This window comes from Aythya marila (genome assembly GCF_965140915.1).
Source record: "Aythya marila genome assembly, chromosome: 8".
In the NCBI taxonomy this organism is placed as follows: Eukaryota; Metazoa; Chordata; class Aves; order Anseriformes; family Anatidae; genus Aythya; species Aythya marila.
The window spans coordinates 25,087,554-25,108,789 of NC_139049.1; the positions used below are offsets into that span (position 1 = coordinate 25,087,554).

Consider the following 21,236-nt stretch of genomic DNA (forward strand, 5'->3'; position numbering starts at 1 on the left):
TACACTGCAGACACCTGCACTGCCTGCACACAGCGAGCCTTGTTCACATGGTGATGGACGTCACTCTGTTGGACCCACACTTGCTCGGCACCCATGACAAGATAAGGCATGACCTAGCTAATCTAATCACTGATACGAGTTCACTGCACTGAAAAAGAAGATCATAAAACCTGCTGTCAGATAATTCTGCAGAAGTGGAAAATACCCAAAACATGTATCGACCAGAATTTTATATCTCATATTCAGGTTTCATAAAATGTGATCAAATGGTGGTTCTTTCTGTAACACTAACTCTGTAATAAAAGCTTACTTCCACCCCATCATTTAAAACCAATCCTGTGAACACAATTCTATAGCAATGACTGTATTAGGAGACCTTGTTGGGTTTAACTGGTTTGTTTTTAGTTTATTTTTTTGTGATTTTACTCCTTTCATATGGTGTTACATAAACTCTGTCTCCTCCTCATACAGATCTGAACACTATCACATAAGTCCCATTAAAGGCACTGAAAACTGGGCAAAACTACTGTTAAATTTTATATAGCCATAATTTTACAGGCCGTATTCACACAAACTTCCATTTTCCTTTAAATTGGAACCTGTCTTAATTATTATTGCAGATATAGCCTCAAGAAACATTTTATTATTACAGCATCCTTCAAAAGTAACTAGCTGTTTAAAACCTTAAACAGAAAAATATGAATGGTTCAGCTACAAACTATGTTGTTAAAAATAAAAAAATACAAAAATTCCTCAAAGTATAAAACCATAAATCAAGCTGCCTCTCCTGCAGAAACTTCTATACTAAAAGGATTTTAGGAAGCTTTTCACAAATCCACATGGCATTTATATTTTGTAACAGACAGAAATGGAACTAGTAATAAGCACAACACAAACACCTTTTTTTCCTTTCCTTCTCTGTTGTCAAGCCTCTCCATAATTGCTTTAGGAAAAGTCACTTTTTTTTTGGTGCTCTCTACATATTTTGTGAGACACTTTCATGCAGATTATGCAGTCTGTGTTCGGAAAACAGACACCTTACAGGTATAATTCAGCTATTTCTGTTTTAATACGGAAAGTTATCTGTAAAAACAAACATAACAGTTACTTAGAAAATAGCAGATTAGGAATGTTGTGATGCTAAACTTTGGATTTCTGTATTAAGTTAGTCATAGAGACTGCTTTATTTGATCAAAAATCTGACTCCTCTCTGCAAAGGTAAGAGTTTGTCTTTGCTACAGATTGTTTAGTCCTTTAAATTAGTAAATTATTCATTAGCTTTAAATTATTTGAAATAAAAAATAAAGCTACAGCAAATATTTTCAATACTTATGTTGCAGACAGATCATCTCTTCTTTGAACATACTTCACTTATTAAAAAAGTGATCCCTGATATGAAACACCTGTGGTAACAGCAAGTACGTGACAGACAGTCACAGACACAGAAATCTTATGTCTCCCTTTTTCTATTTCTAGCACTGTTACAGCAAGGAATTTAATCTGTCCATGTCTCAGTTTACCTCTCTTCGAACAGGCTTGGTACTGTTTCCTATTACTCCCAAAGCTACGGGGAGCTTACCGCACTGATTCAGAACTCATTTCTTCCTTGCTGGAATAGATGCCCCATGGGCCAGACCCTTGGCTTGATGAAATCAACGGGAACTTTGCCCCTGATTTCAGCAACTGCAGGATCAACCTCTAAGCACAGTGCAACAAAAACAGCAGCAAATTGAAAGCAATGCTCGCCATTGTAACTGTGCTAACAAGTGCAACGTATTTAAATGTATCTTAGAAGTTGGACTTTCTTTTTTCACAATGAATGCCATCAGCTCTTGTTCAGTAACTCTGTTGTCCCTCTGGAGGGGAAAGATTTATCTGCTTGGAAAGAATCCTGCTAAGATCAAATCCAATGCCACACAGGGTAGGAGTTCTAAAAAAGTATTTCCACCGTTCTGGCAGTGTATGTCAATAAAGGTGTAATGAAAGAAAAAAAAAAAAAGGGATAAATCAGGAAAACTGAAAAAAAAAAAAAATCTCCCCAACACTCTAAGTACATTATTAAGTTCACATTTCTGATCCGGCTGAAACCCCAATAAATAGGTAAACATTAGAAGTACCCCCAAAACTACAGAAGCCAAGTTAAAGAGAGATTAGTATCTGTAGAGAGAGAAAAAACTTCAGCAGCATAAATGCCAGGAGATTGGCAGATGAAATGAAGGTGCAGAAAAAGCTGCATATGAATACTAAAGGACGTGCCCTAGCTTACAAACCTTAAGGAAAAAAAAAGCAAAGTAAACCAAACTGTCACAGTAATACATGCTACGTTTCCATCAGCAATCATATCCACAAAAAAAAAAAAAAAAAAAAAAAAAGCAAATGATGTATGTTAAATATATTAGGCAAGAAAAGCTATCGAAACCAAATACCTGTCAAACTGCCAAAATTATACCATTTGTCATATATATTTTGTCCTCGACAATTACGTTGAATCATCTTTAGGAAAGACAGGCACTTGTGCAGTCAATCTCCTAATGCAGATCTGAAAATGTAGTATTTCATGCTATTCCATCACTGAATTCGGCTCCGTGTCAAGGCTGAAATGGACATTTCCTTCTAAAGGGTTCTCAGATTATGGTACTGAATGCATACATATCCTAAGAGACAGGATCTGCATAGACAATTCTTAAGGACATATGGTTTTGTAAAAGAAATATAACGTTAATTTAATCATAATGGCAACAGCTATAAAAGCAGGCCTCTGTGGATGAGCAGATAATGTCTTAAACATACTGAAGTCTGAAAAACTATCAGTCAGGTGCTGGCACACTGCACCTAGACGGTATTTCATCAACTTTAAAAAAGCATCTGGAAAATAAAACTACTTCAGCTCAACTCAATGGCAATGCTCCCACCATATCCAAGGGCATCCATTTTCATCCCAGAGTTCATAATTAGCTGTTGTACTTCAACCAAAGCATGAAGGTTTCTCTGCAGTATGAGTACAGCACACTACAATATTAAAGACCTTTTAAGAAAAAAGGTATTTCTGTTAAATAGACTAATGTAACTTTACAACGTGCATTATCAACTTTGGTATATATTCAATGGATTTATGTATGTCACCAACTGAAGACTATGCAAACATGCTAGTGCATGCATACTTAATCATCATATCGCTTGTGTTGCACAGCATTAAATGTTCTCATCACTGAACATAATTTTCACTGCTGTTCATATTTGTATAATTCCTTCATTTTTCTCATCATAACAGTGTACCTTCGCAAAAACTGAGAAAGTTTGTACAAACTGCAACCATGCAAAACCCCCAGGAGTATGAAAATTCCACAAGAAAATCACCTGAAGGACATTTACAAACTATTCATGCTGTATTTAATATGAAATACCTTTCCATTCTCGAGAATATACTTGTCCATTACTGGAACAGGGGCAGGATAATACGTTGATGTATTTGCTTCCTCACTGAAGGTCTTCTGTACCTCAGGTTCGGGCTCAATTGTTTCTGGTTTTACTTTTTCAAGCTCAATGGCCGGTCCTAGACAGTTAAGAAAAGAGAGCTGTCTGCTATCCCAGAGAACATGAAATCAATTACTTCATCACCAGTGGTTAGTGTAAAATATCACAGTAGTCACATTCATTGTAAAGTCAGAAAGAGCCCAAACCAAAATCCTACTTGAGAACATCAACATGTAAAAGCAGGATAAGTAACTCTGTCTTATATAGATTAAAATATTTAGCTTATATTTCAATGTTTAATTTTATTCTCAAAATGTAAGGATAATTAGAGATATGGATAAGATTGCTTCAATGCACACTATCGATATTGTGCTAGAATGGCACAGGATTCATAAATCAGAAAGAACAATAGTAATTCTCCAAATAAGAATTACTATACAGTTATGTAGAAACCTACATAATTTACTGAGATAATTATATAAGTTATCCATGTAGCATTATGTATTTTGTAAAAATTTGAAGTCTCTTTAGATATAACAGATATATTTAAAATAGTGAGGATCTACAGCAATGGTACAAAGGAAACAGGCTTAGGCTATTTATGCTCAAGTATCATGCATAGAAAGATTATTCAAAGTTATAAAAACAAAACCTGCACAAATTAGAATTTTGATTGTCCAATCTATTCACCACACCGATTTTTATTTTTAAAGTAATCAACAAAAATTAAGCACAGCTTAAGTAATAGAATAATGTTAATCATATGCTTGAGGCTTCAAAAGAGGATAATTATTTTGTCAGTCATCATCTTTTCTTTTCCAGGTCAAATTGACAAAGCGTTCCTAGAAAGGCAGAAGAATAAAATAAAATAATTTGTGAGCTGGATTTCATCATTCCATTCATTGCAGCAGCTAAACCAAAAGCTCCGAACCAGCTCTGGCCCCAAGCCTACCCTTGTCTCTTGATGTCCCTAAGCTCCAGCAGCCGCTGAGGTTCCAGGCAGGAGGGTGGTGCACTAACGGCCAAGTTGCCAGCTCAGGGCCTGGACACCACAATTATTACCCCCTTCCAACAGCTATAAGGAAAAACTCACCCACTTGTAAGAACTACACTGTACCAGGTATTGCATATATTCAACAATTCAGTCAGCATGTCACCATCATGCACCAGCCGAGCCCTGAATTGATCTAACTCTGCAAGTCAGCCTGGCACCAGAACTCATCTCTTGAGTCACGCATCTTAAATAATTCCTGTGCGTGGAACAACCAAAGTATTCATTCCTCCTACTTCATGCAGTTTCATTCACAGGTTAGTACACAGTCATATCAGTGTTTCCTCCATTGTCAGTATTTGACATTTATCCTATAGCTTATTCTGCTCCTACGTAGCTAGCTAAATGTTCTCAGATGACTGCCACTTGGTGCTGAGGAACAACTAGAAATTGCCTGGGCAACTCGCACGACCACACAGCAGAGCTACCAACTGAGTGTCTTAAGAACAGTATTTAAGAGCCATGTGCGATGCAAACATGGCGCAACTGAAGAATTGCAGAAAACAGACCATTTGCATTGCAATTTTATAGTAACCTTAACAAGCACCTGAATTCTCATGCATACGGAACAGTGAGACTGAAACAAACTGAAATTTCTATACTTGAGACTGCTAAAATGAGTCAGATGGGGGAAAGTTTTTGATCGATTGAACCATCCAGAGTCTTTGCACAAATCTTCGCGTTGGCAGATGCAGTGACATAATTGCCAGTGTGAAGTTAGATGGAGAAGTGAACTTTTAGCTCTTCCTTTAAGAGCACATTCTTCAACAGAGCACTATTTTGAGCTTTCTTCAAATACGTTATTCTTACACTTTGAAAAACACTGAGGAAAATACCTAAGCATAACCACTTTCTTCCTAGGAGGAAACAGTTATCTCAGGTTAAATATTTTTACCTACTATTTAGGTCTTTCACTGTGTGTTTGTAATAATGTATTGACAGAGCTGGGATTTGGTTTCCAGAGTTCCCCAGGAAAAATAGCTGACAAAAGTCCCCAGTAACCATAGCTCTAACAAGTTGGAAAGACCTCTATAGCAATTCATGCTTTACTGCTTAGAAATCACCAACAGAAAGCCCTTACATTGTCTTCATTAATACACTGCTGATTCTTCTTCCCAAACAGAAATCTACCTCTAACTAGGTAGGCTGCTTTCACTAACTACTGCAGACTGAATTTCCAGCCCCACATGTTGTGAATTAGACATAAAAAGACATACAACCTGCATTATTGCCTTTGTACTATTGGATCTTGTGTGCCTGAATTACCATACACGGTACTTCAGGTTCTCTCTTTGAAGCTTCATGCTCTGCATCTTATTGTAAAGAAATGAATGGGCAGGGACATAAAAAGTAGGCTTAATAATAATCATAGAATCATAAAGGTTGGAAAATACCTTCAAGATCATCTGGTCCAACCATACCCCTACTACCAACGTCACCCACTGAACCATGTCCCTAGGCACAACATCCAACATTTCCTTAAACACCCCCAGGGACAGTGACTCCACCACCTCCTTGGGCAACCTGTTCCATCGCTTGACTGATGTATCAGTATTTAATAATTTCTGAGAAAAAATGTCTCCTAATTTCCAACCTAAACTTCCCCTGGCACAACAATTCCCTCTAGTCCTATCACTTAGTTATCTGTGAGAAGACCCCCAGCTCCCCACAACATCCTTTCAGGTAGCTGTAGAGAGCAATAAGGTTTCCCCTGAGCCTCCTCTTCTCCAGACCAAACACCCCCAGCTCCCTCAGCCGCTTCTCACAGGATTTGTGCTCCAGACCCTTCACCAGCCTCGTAGCCCTTCTCTGGGCACACTCCAGGGCCTCGATGTCCTTCGTGTAGTGAGGGGCCCAAAACTGAACATAGTACTCCAGGTGAGGCCTCACCAGAACGGAGTACAGGTACAACATATTTATTACATATGGATCATGAAAAAATGAAGACAGTTCTTCAAAATGCAACAAGGACACAAATGTTTTATCACAAAAAATCCTTCTCCTTCTGATTGTAAAGTTTCCCTGAGAGGCCAACAACTTCAAACGTTGTATGAAGAGGCAGAAGGCTTCTCTTTAACACCTCTTGAGCTAACACAGCCTACCAAGATTTGTAGGAAAACAACAGGAGTCTGTGAAGTGGTAATATTTTATAAACAGTATTTCCTGTACTCTTGTTTGACAGAAACGTGTTTTTTTTTTTTTTTTTTTTCTCTCCATCAAAAAGCCAAACAAACCCAGAGAAGCTGAATAATGGTAGTTGCTTAAGTGTGTGGTACAACACAAATACCGTTTCATTCTCCCTATCTTGTTGTCACTCCCAAGACTCTGTAAACTACATCGCTGAAAAGACCATGATAAAAATAACCATTTTGTGACTGAATGAAGGTGGATACACTCTCAGGCTTTAAAGCAATGTTAATTCTTAGCAGTGCAACACGGAAATGCAGTATGTATCAGAGGGAAAACTACACCAAAACATTATCCCTGCTACAACTTCACTATTTCTGGTCATGTACAATCACAGTAAACCATACATGTCATACTTGGAGATCCCCTACTTTTAAAAGTTTTTGAAATTCTTATCTTCTGTAATCTAAGGGGTATTTAAAATTAGGCCTACAGGAAAGAGTCATCGATGTAATTCTCTAAATCACCTCATTCTCTATTAGTACAAACAGGGTAAATTAGTGCATTTTCAGGTGCAACAGAGGAAAGAAAACAGAAAAGGCCTATGATTACAAGGCTTCCTGATCTCAAAGTAGGCAAGGGAAAAGAGTTTTTGGCTGTGCGCGTTCTTCATGGAGTATGGTAAGGGATACCGTAACCTCTTCCGCTACTGTCAGCCTTTTTCCCCCACCGTGCTGAGGCCTAGAACCCTGGTCAAATGCCCATGTCCTCAAGGAAGCGATCTGTTGGGCAACAGTATACCAAAAACATAAAAAAAATCTTCAATATTTTCCCTATGGATCAGTAGTGATTTCACTACTGTCATTTGCCATAGCTGTTTTCAAGGCTCTTTTAAAGCAAACAGCAATTCAGTGTCACCACGTGAAAGATGACGAACCCCACTCTTCCCACACGAGTGGCTCAAGTTCTAGTATCAGAGATGAAGGGCCAGGTCTGGATATACGCTGACTTCTAACTTCTCACTGAAATCGACATATCAATGGGAAATTAGAAGACTGAATACTTGACTGAATGTTAGCTCAAGAGGGTGTTCTATATTTGATCTGCGAGTTTAAAATGGCAACAGGCACGCGTTTCCCACAGCTGCAATTCATCAGCACAAACCAGCTGTCATCTCATGCAAAGAAATCAGAAGTCTCCAAGGTGAAACAGAAATGCAATTAGTTTGCATTAAGTCCAGCTTGCTAGAAGTAAAGCGTAACATAAATTACATGTAATTTGAAACTCTAGGTTTAAGAGATCACCACAACAACTGAAGATAAATTCAGGATGTAATATATTTTCTGAACAATTTTCACAGATTATTCACATACTCAAATATACCTCGTTTATAAAACTGTAAAGTAAGGAAGACTAAACAAGTCTTTATATATCTATTTCTTGATTAAAATTAGCACTTTTTCAGACTGTCATCAGACTCTCTAATTAATAACTTGCTGAAGATGTCTCCCTGTCTAATCTTACCAGAATTTTGTACTGATCTCTCTAGAACTGGGTTGTTTCACTATAAGACTACAAGGAAAGGCAATAGAATTAACAGCAGTTAGTACATCGAATTACCACATCACACACACACACACGACACAGCCCAGAGGACCAAAACTCTAACTTTGTTGTCCATGAAAAGTTCCATCAAACTCCAAAGGGATTAAGGACAGAACCCACCTCCATAATGTTTTAATGTTACAAATAATTATTACAAGGGATTTCTGGAAGTTATTGATAATTCATATTCGCCCAGGTATGTGATTAAATTAAAAAAACTTGTCTTCAATGGAATGAAGATGTATTTTCAACTGCAAAGCAGGTGGCAGACTGATACAATTGAAAATCTGGCCCAAAACTTAGAGCGAAGATTCAGATTTTTTTATTCAAGATTTTTTTATTCTTCTAAGCTTTCTTGACTTGGCTCACGTAAAAATGCATCCCTCCTTTCTTAAAGTGAAAGAAACAAGACAGAATTCAGAAGCTGCCTTCATTTCATTGCTGGTCTCACCACTCAAACTGCTGTCAAGTCAAATTGGTATTTTACACTGTTCAGCCCCATTGCCTACTAACATCTGGCTGGTGCTCCATTCACATAAATTCTAGCTAACTACTTGCAGATGAAGAAACATCTCTCCATCCAAGGAAAATTTTTAGAAAGCTCACTGGAATCTACTGCCAACCACATTGTGTTTTGCAGATTGTGGAAATCTTGCCTATTTAGTTTTATTTAAAAAGTTTAACTATAATGTTTATAATAAGTAATGACATTTTAATTATGCACAGCGTAATAATGATGAGCATTCACAATCAAACACCCAGTTTAAATCTTCAGCAGCTACTTCGAGAACCTGGCTCCAAATTTGCAGACACACCTTAATGCATGCACAGGCACATGCTCTCTTGGGTTCAAGTTTGTACATGAATGGAGTTCGGACCCCCATGCATTGCATGCATTCGTTCAAGTCAAGTAGAAGAGCCGATATCCAATTTACATGCAAAAATTAATTTTCCAGATACACAAACGCAGACATAAGACACAGCATGCTAAGTTTGGATGCACAAATTTTAACCAAGTTTCAGTCACCAAGCAAATCTCCTTCAACACAACAGTACCACATTCTAATAGCAAACAAATATAAATCAGTAAAATATTTGAAGGTATTCCACGGTACCATCTTCAATGAAAATGATGAAATTTTTATTTTGTCTTTTTTCCCATTTATTCCAACATAACCGTTAAATAATTGTTATAAACCAAAACAAATTAGCAATTGATTCAAGATATTTAAATTTTAAATCCAAATTACACAAGCCTGTATTTTGTAACAAGTATTGATAATGGGACACTAATATAGAATGGTTTTTAAATTATCTTTAACAATCCACTATTTTTTTTAAATAGCACGGCTGTTTAAAGCCACTGCTAAGAAGCCCAGGTGTATATCACATTCCAATGTACCACTAAAGGGAAGAGGGGGCAGAAAATTGAAGGTAACACAGTCACATAACAAAAAACAAAATCCCTAACTGAAAGGAATAGAATAGTTTTAGCCCAAATATTCATTGTACTGCCTTTTCTTTCTTCTTTTTAAAACTGGAACATATTGGCATATTTTGCAGATGAAACTTTATTATCTTTTTCAGCATATACTGGAAGTTCAGAGACCTGTTAAAATACAGCTGCTTAAAACGGAACTCTGATTCAACCAAACCAGCACAAAGACCTCTACTATCATTAAAGAAAAACCCAGACATACAGATCATACAAATTCGACATATATTGTACAGCCATAGCAGAAAACCCTTTTAACATTCAATGTCCAGTTTAACAACCACTGCTATTCTTCAAAAATGTTTCCATTACTATTGATCACACTTGCAAAATTCATTAAAACTCGTCCCATTTAAGTCCGGCACTTACCACTACCTAGTCTTAGAAGCAGTACATCCTGGAGTCTCCTGTTCAAGTCTCTGAGCTCTTTCATTTCTGACACGAGTGCCCCATACTCCTTTAGCTTCTTTGCCTGTTGCACAAGCTGTCTCCGCGTTCTCTCAAGCTCCTGTTGAATGTGTCTCATTTCTTCTTGCTGCTGTTGGTAACTCCTCAGCAATTCTTCATAGAGAATCCGAGGAACTACAGCATCGTCCATGTTGTTCATCCCTTCTGAAGTCTCCATAAAAGCCTCCTCAGGGCTGGAAGTATTACTGAGACTCATCCCATTTTGTTTTTCAAGGCGAGCAACAACTGCTTCGATGCTTTTGTGTGTACCTTCACTTTGTTTCCTCCCATCTTGCCTCTGCACGTTACAATAAAAATAAATTAGAAGAGCAGTAAGATTTAATACAAGTAAAATTCTACAGATTTGTGAACTGTTCATATTTTTATTTTTATTTTTATTTAAAGAAAAAGAAGACATGACAGACTGCCTGCAAAAATGTTCTGCCTAACAGATTTGTATGGAGACAGACCTCTTAACTAGCATGCACGTGTAATTCAGCTTAATGCATATATGAACTTCTGAGGCTGTTAAAGGCCTTTGTTTCTGCATTTGTGCAACACTTGCAAGCAAGCTGAGTGTATTTAGGTCACTTGATTCCATACACAAAGATAATTTATTTAAAGAAAATACTGGATCTGGATCTCTTTTCTTTTAAAGTTTACACCTAACATCTAGGTTTCCTACAACAATGAATTTTCTGGTAAGAGAAACAATCAATTATGTGCTGTGTTTGTCACCTGTAAAAACATCAGAGATGAAAGGAGCATACCACTGAAAGCTGTTTTGTACACAGGGGGACTGTCCTTCCCACACTTTAGGAATCAAAGCCTTCTCTGGTTATTCCTCTAGTACATCACCCAGTTGGGTGATGCAAGTGACTGAGTTAACACTATCAGAACACACTGAAAGGGAATTGTAAACACTGAAACTGGAGACAGAATGTATCATCTAGTCTCATTTCCTTGATCCACTGACTTCTTCTACATTAGTACTGCATTGCAGAGGCTTCATCTCCTTTGAACTCTAAGCAGAAATTTACCTTCAGTCTTCTAAACAAAACCCAAACCCTACAAATTAAAGCACACCTCTTTCCTGGGGCCAGGATAGTAGTATTAAAATGTAACAGCATGGGTAAAAGTCACTAAGTTTTACTGGCCAAATGTGGAAAAAGCATTTGAACTTCCAAGCAACTGCAAGGAAAGCAAATATAGGTCATAGGTTAGAGACAAGAAGCTGACACTATCAATTCCCATACCACAATATCCATGAGTAATGTGGCAGAAAATGAGATTATTTGATGTTATGCCTGCTCCACGCATGCTCTAAAAAAATGCTGGCCCACCATAAAGAAACATACTAGTATCACTCCTGCATCTGCAAAACACATGAAGCCACAGAGCAATATGTTATTCTGAAGGCTGGCAGACTTTTAAAGAAATCATTTGATATCGAAAAATAAATACAGTTACATAGTGGGTTTCTGTCATCTGGACCTAAAAATGCAACAGGCAACAATAATGGAGGGATGCTGTCTCGTCAGTCTGTCTTCTCAACCACTGCTGTATTTGGGATGTCTCAGGGCACCCCTTCCAATTCCAGACAGGCAGAACGCAACATGTCAAAAGTGCCACTGCAAACTGCTCAGTATTCATGCAACCGGTCATTTTTAAAGCATTCTGGGCAAAATGAAAGAATTGTTCCAAAAAATCTCAAATGGCAATTAAGCTGTGCAGACTGTATAAACAGGAAAATGTTTGCAAATAAATCAGTTTTCTGAAAACCCATATCCCATCCCTCCACCCCCAATTTGACCCAATTACAACAAACACAATGTTTTAATGGGATCAAAAGCAGGCCTGGAATTCTTAAACTACAACAGCTGTATATGCCCCAAGAACTTCAAAAAGAAAAAAAAAAAAAAAGAGGGAGGGAGGAGGAAAAGGGAAAAAAAAAAAAAAAAAAGGAAAAAAAAAAAAGGAAAGACTTCAGTACCTTACTGTGTCTAAGCTCCACATCTTCTTCCCCATAATCTGTAACCTCCCCAGCTTCTTCTACGTGATTGAGAGAGAGTTTGGGGATTTTAATTTTCTTCTGCATCACACTGTTCTCAAGGTCAGTTTTGTCCTCTAAAACGTATATTAAAAATAAAATTTTGTTACATTAATCAGCGTTCTTACTTCCAAATGCTGCATGACTTAGGCAAGAACAGTATTAAAAAAAAAAAAAAAAAGTTTCCCATGCTTCAATCCCCTCAAATTAATCCATGGTGTAACTCAACTGATAGCCACTGACAATTCTAGAGTTTCAACAGGAGATTGATCTGGCCAAACACAAGCGCAAATAACTGTAAAATGCCAAGCTAAATTTATTGGAATCATCAAAAGTTTTAACAAGTAGGTAGTACTATCACTGAAGTAAGCGTTAAAGATGCTGTAAATAAGACAACTTCCTACTAAACATCTGTATTGCTTTAAATTATATTTACCAACAGTATTTTCATATTCATTATCTGTTGCTACAGTTCAAATTCTGCTTAGGTTTAAAACGAAAATAAACTTGGTAATTTACCCTACACTTTGTCTATCATCTGCGAGCAGTACAGATCTATTTGCAAACATGGCAGATTCTACTGTTCTGCAACAATCACGGCAGGAAAAGTGGATGCTGCAGGACACATCGAATGGGCACTGCAGCAAAGCCTGAACATAGACCAAATCTGTATCAAAATAATTATATGACCCCTACTTCATTATTTAATACTATTAATCCTTTTCCTTCAGAGATATATGAAACCAATAAATGGTCATCTTAATCTTTGAATCTCATGCAAAAATGAAGTAAAATATTTTTGACTCCAAAAGACTCTAATATTTCTAAAACTTAAGTATTTCAAAGCATCCTCCTAAAAATAAGTTTGAAAAATTTTAACAGTTCTGATAAGCTGCAGAGAGGACAGGGAATCTAGAGTATCATCCCCCTGGGTGTGCCTGTGATCTGTAAAATTACTGCAGAGCAAACAAGGTCTTAATAAAAGCACAAGCTTGTCTACCTGTTCAAGACATTGACAAGGAGAGATGCATTTAAATTCTGAAGTGTTGTATTTGTGAACTGGAAGTCTATGAATAAGAAAACATTTTGAGTCTTCTTATCCACCTGCAAACTGTATTTCAGAAAGCGTCCCATGAATATTTTTGAAAGTGCCAATGAGGATGGCATTTCTGAGTGCTCAGTTGCATTGACTTTTGCTTTCTCAAATTAGCATCTCTCCACAGGACCTCAGAATGGTTTGTGTTGACAGTGTAGAAAAGGGAAACAAAGGTAAATCACTGTTTAATGAGGAGTGAGGCATTCATTAGAAATGAATTACACAGATGAATGCAATTCATTTTGTTACAGATAGAAATGGATCTCTTGTAGGCAAATGGTGATATTACAGCCCAAGGCTATGTAAAAAGAATAGGCACAGAAAATGCAGAATAAGACATTAGACAACCTGAAATGAAATGCAGATGGTAGCAATAAATACTAAGACAGATGCAAAAAAGAAACAGATAAACAGCAGAAAAACAGCTAGGCTTATTTTAGATCATTCTCTGTTCCCCAGAGCACCATGGATGCTTATCCCAGTAAAACAAAAGGCAATCCAACTGTTTCAGTTTTGGAAAAAACAAAAACAAACAAAACAAACACACACAAAAAGACAAAAACCTACATTTTCATTCATCTGGAAAATGTAGGTTCATCAGAAGAGTAAGATAGCTCACTTCCACTGTCAGAGAAGAAAACGGGAGCTCTTATTTAAAAATCTAAAAATTTAGAGACTGAAAAACAGGCTGATAGGTACTGGCACCTTCACAGAAGAGAAGTTCAAAAACCCATACTGAATGAAAAACTACTTTTTTCTGTGTCTACATACTTTGGGCCACCTGATAGATTGAGGAGTCCTTTGAGCACACTCTCATTGCAGAGCCAGCTTCTCCAGGTTGCTTTGCCAAACTATCTCCCACAGAACATGTAAATGAATTTCTTCTACACTTAAAGGATGTAGATCTGCTTCTATGGTCTGAAATAACCCTTGGCCTCGTAACAAGATGGACACGATCCAATTGCTTCACAGTTATCTAAAGTGTCTGCTGGCAACTGCCTGAGGTCAACACTAGCCAGAACCCCAGGCAAACTGGAAACAGACCCTGGCCACTCTTCGGCCAGGGAAAAGAAAGCCTTGAAACGGTCACGGGAAAGGGTCGCCAAGGAGTAAGTGCATGTGCGGACTACAGTCAAGTCAGCAAATACTTTCTGACAAATAAAACAACACTAAAATAAAAACAGTTTGGAAGAACAGAAATATTTATCTTTTGGTTTTGGCTTTTTATTTTTTAAGTCAACTTAGAGAGGTTAAGAACATATTTAATACTCTGAACAACAGAAATGAAAGAAAATACCTAGCTCGGGGTCAAATAAAGCTATTTGACTTCTTCACTCTCCATTCCCCTCCCAATTTCTCAGTTTGTGTGTGAAATCTGTATTTGCAAAACTTTACAGGTGGGCTGAAGGTACAAGTTTATTTATAGCTCCTTACAAATGCTTAGTTTTTAAACTATCGGTGCAGAACTACCAACACAGGTCTTTCTTATGTTTGACAAAACTTTTTGTGTGACTCTTTGATTTTACTGCTTAACCTGTAAATGAGCCAGTAAGTTGAACTCATTTCCCCACGTGCACTAAATTTGAAGAGACAATGGTAAAAATGTGTTTATGTAAATTAAAGCTCAGTATTTTTTTCATTTACTTTATGAGCTAAAAATGTTATGTTCCTCTGTCTTCCAATGGAATTACATATAATATTTTCTTACATATGTTCAGCTCTTTCTAGGCCTATTTAAACCTAACACAATTCATCCAGTGTGTTGGATATGAAAGGTCTTTTGTTTTTCCTTTTTTTAAGTGCATTTCTAACGTCTGTTGTCTTCCACATTAGCTGTAGACAGAGCCAGAAAAATCTCATTCTGAATTTGAGGATAATGCTGAAGTACTGGCTCGTGTTCTGTAAATATTAATGGAATTTGGGAAGGGGAGGGAGGGAAGTGAGAGTAGAGCAGGGGGAGGGGGAGGAGAAACATGAACGTGCCTTTCGAGCAGTTCTCCTTAGGCCTCCGTTTCTGCTGTTGTGCAAGCCTACAAAAGACAAGGACAAAACAGGAATCCAGCAAAATGCAAATCACACACAAATTTTGAGCCAGAAGCAAATCAGGATATGAACCTAAATGACTGAACAAGATGCAATTCAGTGACTGCAGCCACAGAACACGTTAAGAAAGTGAAAGGCAGTCCCAGCAATGCTGTCACTGAACCTTCTTTGAAATGATGTGAATCGTTTGGCTAGACTTCGTCCCCAGTCATTTAAACCTCACTACAAGTTAAACATTATACCTTCCCTCGGATGGCCACAAGAAGATTGCTATGAAGTTGCGCTTACTGTTTTTCCGATAAGTGGAATAAATGATTTAGCAAAACCAGCTACTGAGAACTAGCGCTTAACACAGCTAATTAGGTACCTGTAACAAAATACGCGCTGCAGAACTGTGGTGCAAGCACGACAACACTGAAGCCTTCTGCCCTTTAAGAAAAGGCATGCTGAAGACACGCGCTCTGATAAATTAGGAAAAACCGCTTTTGTGCACAGCAGCCACAACATCAGACAAATAAAATTATATTTTGTGACTTGGTGAACAGAACCAAGAAGGCTGGGATACCAGCGCTGCAGGAAAAGGTCGGGATGGAGCGATCGTGCCGGCCAGCCATGTGGAAGCGCAGGGCTCCAGGGCCAGCGGTCCCAGCCCACGTGGACACCCACCAGAGTGCCAAAAAGACAGGGTACCAGAAGACAGCCAACTGCAGAGACATTTCAGAGAGCATTGGTAGACATCCGGCCTCAGCAGTGCCAAAGGAAAAAAGGCCAAAAAACCAACCCTGCCTAAGAGACTGTATCAACTCGCGAAGGATAAACTGTTCCTGGAACGCTTTCTTCACAGTCAGGCCTTCATTTCAGTGTCAGGATGGGCAGATCTAGGCCAAAATGCAATAGCTTCAAGCCTGCAGCAGCAGGGAACTGAGGCAGACAAAGCGAATTTGACAGGGCAGGAAATGAGGTAGTTAAATTCAAGTAAAACTCTGTGAGTGATCTAAAACTGCACACCCTATCCTGGGACGTAGAGTACAACTATAAAAAAATCTCCAAGTCTCCTTAAAACATTCTTTACTTTCTAATTTAGGAGTAAGGACTGAAAAAACTAATCCCTTTGAAAAAATAGTTCAAGTGCTGTTTTTTCCACCTTTGGAGTAAAAGCTGGAAAACTAGAGGAAGAGAGCGCTGCACTCTGAGTAGATGAGGGATGGCAGGTCTGGGATCAGTCCAAGCAAGCGGCTTGGTGATGCTATAAATCTTATAATAATAAAACGAGAGAACCTTGAGCAAAATTCATCCTTCCCCTAAGCCTTCAAAAAAAAAATTCCACCCCTTGTGGAAAATGATATACTGACAGTTCAAAAAATTTAACATCGCCCTTCCCGTTTTTAGGCATATACCCAACACATATGGGCAGCACCTGCACCAAATTCCCCCCATGCTGCTGTGTTGAGCTGCCTCAGTGCTGACTGCAAACATCATCTGCCTCAGGAGGCTCTGCACTACTTAAAGAGCACAAGTAGAGAGAAAGACACTCAAGAACCAAAACAGAAAGCCCACAGGCAAAGGTATACTTGGCGCTTCAAAACAAATACACACAGAAAGCACCACAGGGCATGGATTCCTAAGTGCCACTTAAGCACAAATAAACAATAATCAATATTGCTGTGACTGAAAATGAAAACAGCACGATAATATAACAACAACAACAAAAGGCAGCTAGTTTATCTGAAAATGGAAAAAGGAAAATCATAAATGACGTTCTTAGCTCATATACTGCAAGCAAAGAGGAAGAAGAGATCTGAGAAAATGCAACGATCCTGCTAGCTCTCAAAGTGTTCAGAATACAGAGGAAGAAAAATCTCATGTAAAACTCCCCAGGGCTAGAAGCAGTGGAGGTTAAGGCCACCACCAAAGTGGAAGAAACTCAGAACGACAACAGTGTACAACACAGGGTAACGGATGGCTGCAGAAATGCAAAACTTACTTGAAGAAGTAAGTGACGTGCCACCAAACCTGACGTAGGTCAAAGGAGGGCAGTAGGCCAAGAGGCATCCACCAGGTGCTGGCACAGTCAATTCGTCATTTGGATATAATAATTCACTATATTGTTTTATTTATTTTTTTTTCCTTCAGATTGGAGCAGAGCTTTATTGGAAGTTGAAAAAGAGATTCCAGAAAAAAAAAAAAAAAGAGAGAGAGACTGGGCACAATGAAAACACACACATGAAGTACATTTAGTTGGACAGAAATGGTAGGAAAATATCTCGGGCTATCCTAAGCTTAAGCTGAAAGAAAGTTTTCTGCATAAGGATTACAGAGAAGGAAGCTGGAAAGAAATCTGAGTCAACGAGAAAAGTAAGGATTAAAAAGGCAGAGCTGTGAGCTGTCATCATCTGGGCTAACATCACCCCCCAAAATTTAAGAACTAAATACTCCTGCAGCTCTTCCCAAGAAAGAACACAGAAACAGACAACCAAGTGATGTGGGGAATGTCTTCAGCACAAAAAGAGGATTCTGAAAGTCAGGGAGGATGACATACCAAGCTACAACGCTGTGACAAACAGGGCCAAAAGGCACAAAAAGGTACGGGCGTGCTCTGGAGGAGCCAGCCAAAAAAAAAAAAAAAAAAAAGAAGCTGTTAGATCTTATGAACTTCATTTATGTGAGTGAATAGAAGCCAGAATGAAAATAATTCTTAATGGAATTGAGAAAAGGCAAAATAGAAAGGTCTTGACGTACCGCTTGTTAGGTTAGAGGACTGGTGAGAGGGACGAGATGCCAGAAGCCTGAATCAAGGCTGCCCGCTGATGATGGGGACAAGCCGTTGGATGCCTGCCTTGCAAATAGGAGCTACAGACCAAAGAGCAAGAGAAAGGAGGAGGACGCCTACAATAATAGAGGACAGAATAAAAACAACTTCCACCTCTAACTTCCATTGGAAACCCTACTTCAAGACTATCTCTCCTTCATTAAGAATCAATACAGTAATAAAAATATGTTCACAGAGAAAAAATACGTTCACAAACCCGCAGCTGCTCTCATAAAACCAAACCCACCACAAAGGAGCAAAGGTTGAGGTCTGAATCTACACTTTTTTCTCTAGTGGAACAGAGATATGCAGTTTAATACTGCAAAGAGTGAGACTGTATCAGCGTGGACACCTATTTGAAGTCTTGTTTCTAAAACACAGGACAACATTCAACTATTTTTATAACACCTTCCTTGTGCACGTGTTCATTTATCAGCAGATTGTTCAGATTTGCTATTTGAATATCAGCTAAATTCAGATTTGTATTGCAAGAAAAAGTGAAGTTATCTTTCTTCTCATATTTCATATTGATAATAGAAAGTACTTCTTAACTCAAAAGTTAAAAAAAAAGTCTCTCCAACAATAATTAGCCAAAGCAACATGGCTAAAAACAAAACTCTGATAGAAATAATTATCATCCTTTAACAACAAAATTGTTTCTTCCATTTAATTTCTTAGTGGTATTAGAATAGTATTTGGTGGCAGTAGAAATTAATGGAGGTACAAGATCAAGTAAAGAAAAGACATCAGGTTGAGAAACAGGAAATCTTTTGTTGTTTTAAACTACACTGAGGAGAACTTTAATCCTGGATCCAATATTTACTTAAATACTGACCTTGAATAACTCAACCTCTCTCAATGTCTCCATCTACCCCATTGAAGTGTTGTGCAGTTTTGTTAATATTTGTACAATACCCTGAGCATGTCAAACATAAAGGATTATAGCTATTTTAAAGCAGCTCTCTTAATCCTTTCTGAAACAAATACAGTAATACTTAATTACCATTAAATTAAAACAAAAACAAGCAAACTAAAAGCAACCTTTAGAGCAAGTAGAATATTAAAAATCAATCTTTTAAATCTTTCATCTGTACCTATATAGGAAACGCAAATATGGGAATTACTTTTCAGAAGTTTGGACATGATAAATATTTTATAAAAACAAAATTATGTTATGAAAGCCATTTTTTTTCTCAAAAAGTTCAAGAGTTCACTTAAGGAGATCATTATCTCAACGCCAGCTACAGTTTGCCAATCTGCCTGCCCTGACCAGTCTGAATCACACTGAAGAAAGGTATTAGGACCAAACCCTGATAATGATTTTCCGATCAAAAAGGCCACGAAGCAGTGGAGATGCTGCCCACCAGCTATTCAAGCACAGAATGAAGCAGCAGCCTACAGGGAACTCTCCAGGAAACCTCCACAACTCTCTCTGACTGAGGAATGAATTGCTATGGAAATAGCAGGTAGATTCACGTATTTCTTTTAGTTTACATACAAAAATTATGATGTGGTTCAGGCTCTACTATTTTTAAAAGGTTTCTTAAAAAAAGTAAAAAAAACAAGAATGAAAAACACCAGCAAATACTTGACTGCACATAGGCAATTCCATGGAAAAAAAAAGGTTTTACAGTCAAATTAAGAAAACAAAAACATTAACTTACATTAATTCCCCTTTTCACTCCCTGCAAATTTTAGCATATTTTAATTAGTAAGTGTTAGTTACCATAGCTACCATCACCACACTACCTTTGAAGTCAATTTGATTAAAATCCTGAAATTCATACTTTTCTTGTACCATAGTTAAGCTTATACAACATTTACAAGCTTAACTTGTGTTATGTGGGATAAGGTACATACAAAGATCAAGAGAAATAACACTGTAGGTGACCTGTATGCCTGAGTGTCACAAAAATACGTAAGTAAATGACTTCCGACTGTTCAGAAGCAAAAAGCAAATGTGACTGAGGAGCAAGCAGGTCAATTGAGAATGGTTTAAGAACAAAAAAAGATATTTCCTTCTGGAATAAATGCAGAGATAAAGGAAAAGAGAAAACTAGGGGGTAAAATCTTCTTACACAGACACATTCTTTTTAAACGCCTTTTTACTGGCACTTTATGCCGCTGATGACATACAGCGATAACCATTATCATGAGGGTTACAGGCAACAGTTTTAAAAGTTCCCTTTTTTTTTTTGGCTTTGCGCTAATGTGCCCTATTAAGGCTTCAATGCTGAACATACAGATATGATAAAGATGTGCCTTTGTATAAGCCCTTTATATCTCAGACATGCTCCTACAGGAAAATTTAGAAGAAAGGGGGGAAAAAATAACAATCCACCCTTCATCTTGAAATAGTTCAGAATAAAGCGGATCAAACACAAGATGAGTGTGAAATGCGGCTCTGAATATTCTTTATGAATACCACCACACTTGTATTCATGTGGTATGAACACTACCACGTTCTGTTGAAGAGTGTGATGTGGTTATTCTGTGACATACACGCAAAATGGTTTGGTGAGCCTGTGCACCTCAAATATCACAGCAGAAAGTAATATATAGAAATAGATATGTATATATATAAATATGCACATAAATTTAATCTAGACCATATTTTGAACAAGTTTGCTTCAGTAGCGTGTGCCCTGTTGGGCTTAGCTCCACTCAGTGACTAGAGGAGGGCCACTCACAAGGCAAGACCCAAGGCACAGGTGGGAAGAGACACGTGTTGATGTCCTGGAGTTCAAAGTCCCAGTCAGTCCATAGGTACTCCACAGCTATCCCAGAAACAAAACAAAACAAAACAAACTAACAAAAAAAAAAAAAAAAAAAAACACACAAAAAAAACAGTCTGGGAGGAACCACAACTACTACTGGAAGGCTTCCTATTGCACTTCTTTACTTGGGGTCACACTGGGAATACCCAAGAAGCAGTTGCCTGAGTTGCACATCATGACAGGAAACAGACCTAGAGCTTTCTAGGAACAGAAAAGTTCGCAGCTTCCACAACAGCTCATGCAGTCTGCTGGTTGCCCTGTG

The 21,236-nt window shown here is 37.9% G+C and overlaps 2 protein-coding genes across 5 annotated transcripts in view; both read right to left on the reverse strand.

Annotated features, from left to right (window-relative positions):
• The window catches only part of AGBL4 (AGBL carboxypeptidase 4), a gene marked incomplete at both ends in the record, with an annotated part of 937,634 nt that overhangs the window by 351,801 nt on the left and 564,597 nt on the right, over positions 1–21,236 (reverse strand). The gene's annotated exons all lie outside the window — the stretch shown is intronic.
• The window catches only part of BEND5 (BEN domain containing 5), a 31,375-nt gene that overhangs the window by 5,835 nt on the left and 4,304 nt on the right, over positions 1–21,236 (reverse strand). The window contains exons 2-5 of one of the 4 annotated variants that reach the window (XM_082766601.1): positions 15,329–15,375; positions 12,193–12,326; positions 10,122–10,497; positions 3,405–3,553 (exon numbers count right to left, since the gene is read on the reverse strand). In XM_082766601.1, coding sequence (XP_082622727.1) covers positions 3,405–3,553; positions 10,122–10,497; positions 12,193–12,297 — 630 coding nt within the window. In that variant the 5' untranslated portion in view covers positions 12,298–12,326; positions 15,329–15,375. The remainder of the gene's footprint in view (positions 1–3,404; positions 3,554–10,121; positions 10,498–12,192; positions 12,327–15,328; positions 15,376–21,236) is intronic. The other 3 variants (XM_082766600.1, XM_082766599.1, XM_082766602.1) reach the window with 3 other exon arrangements.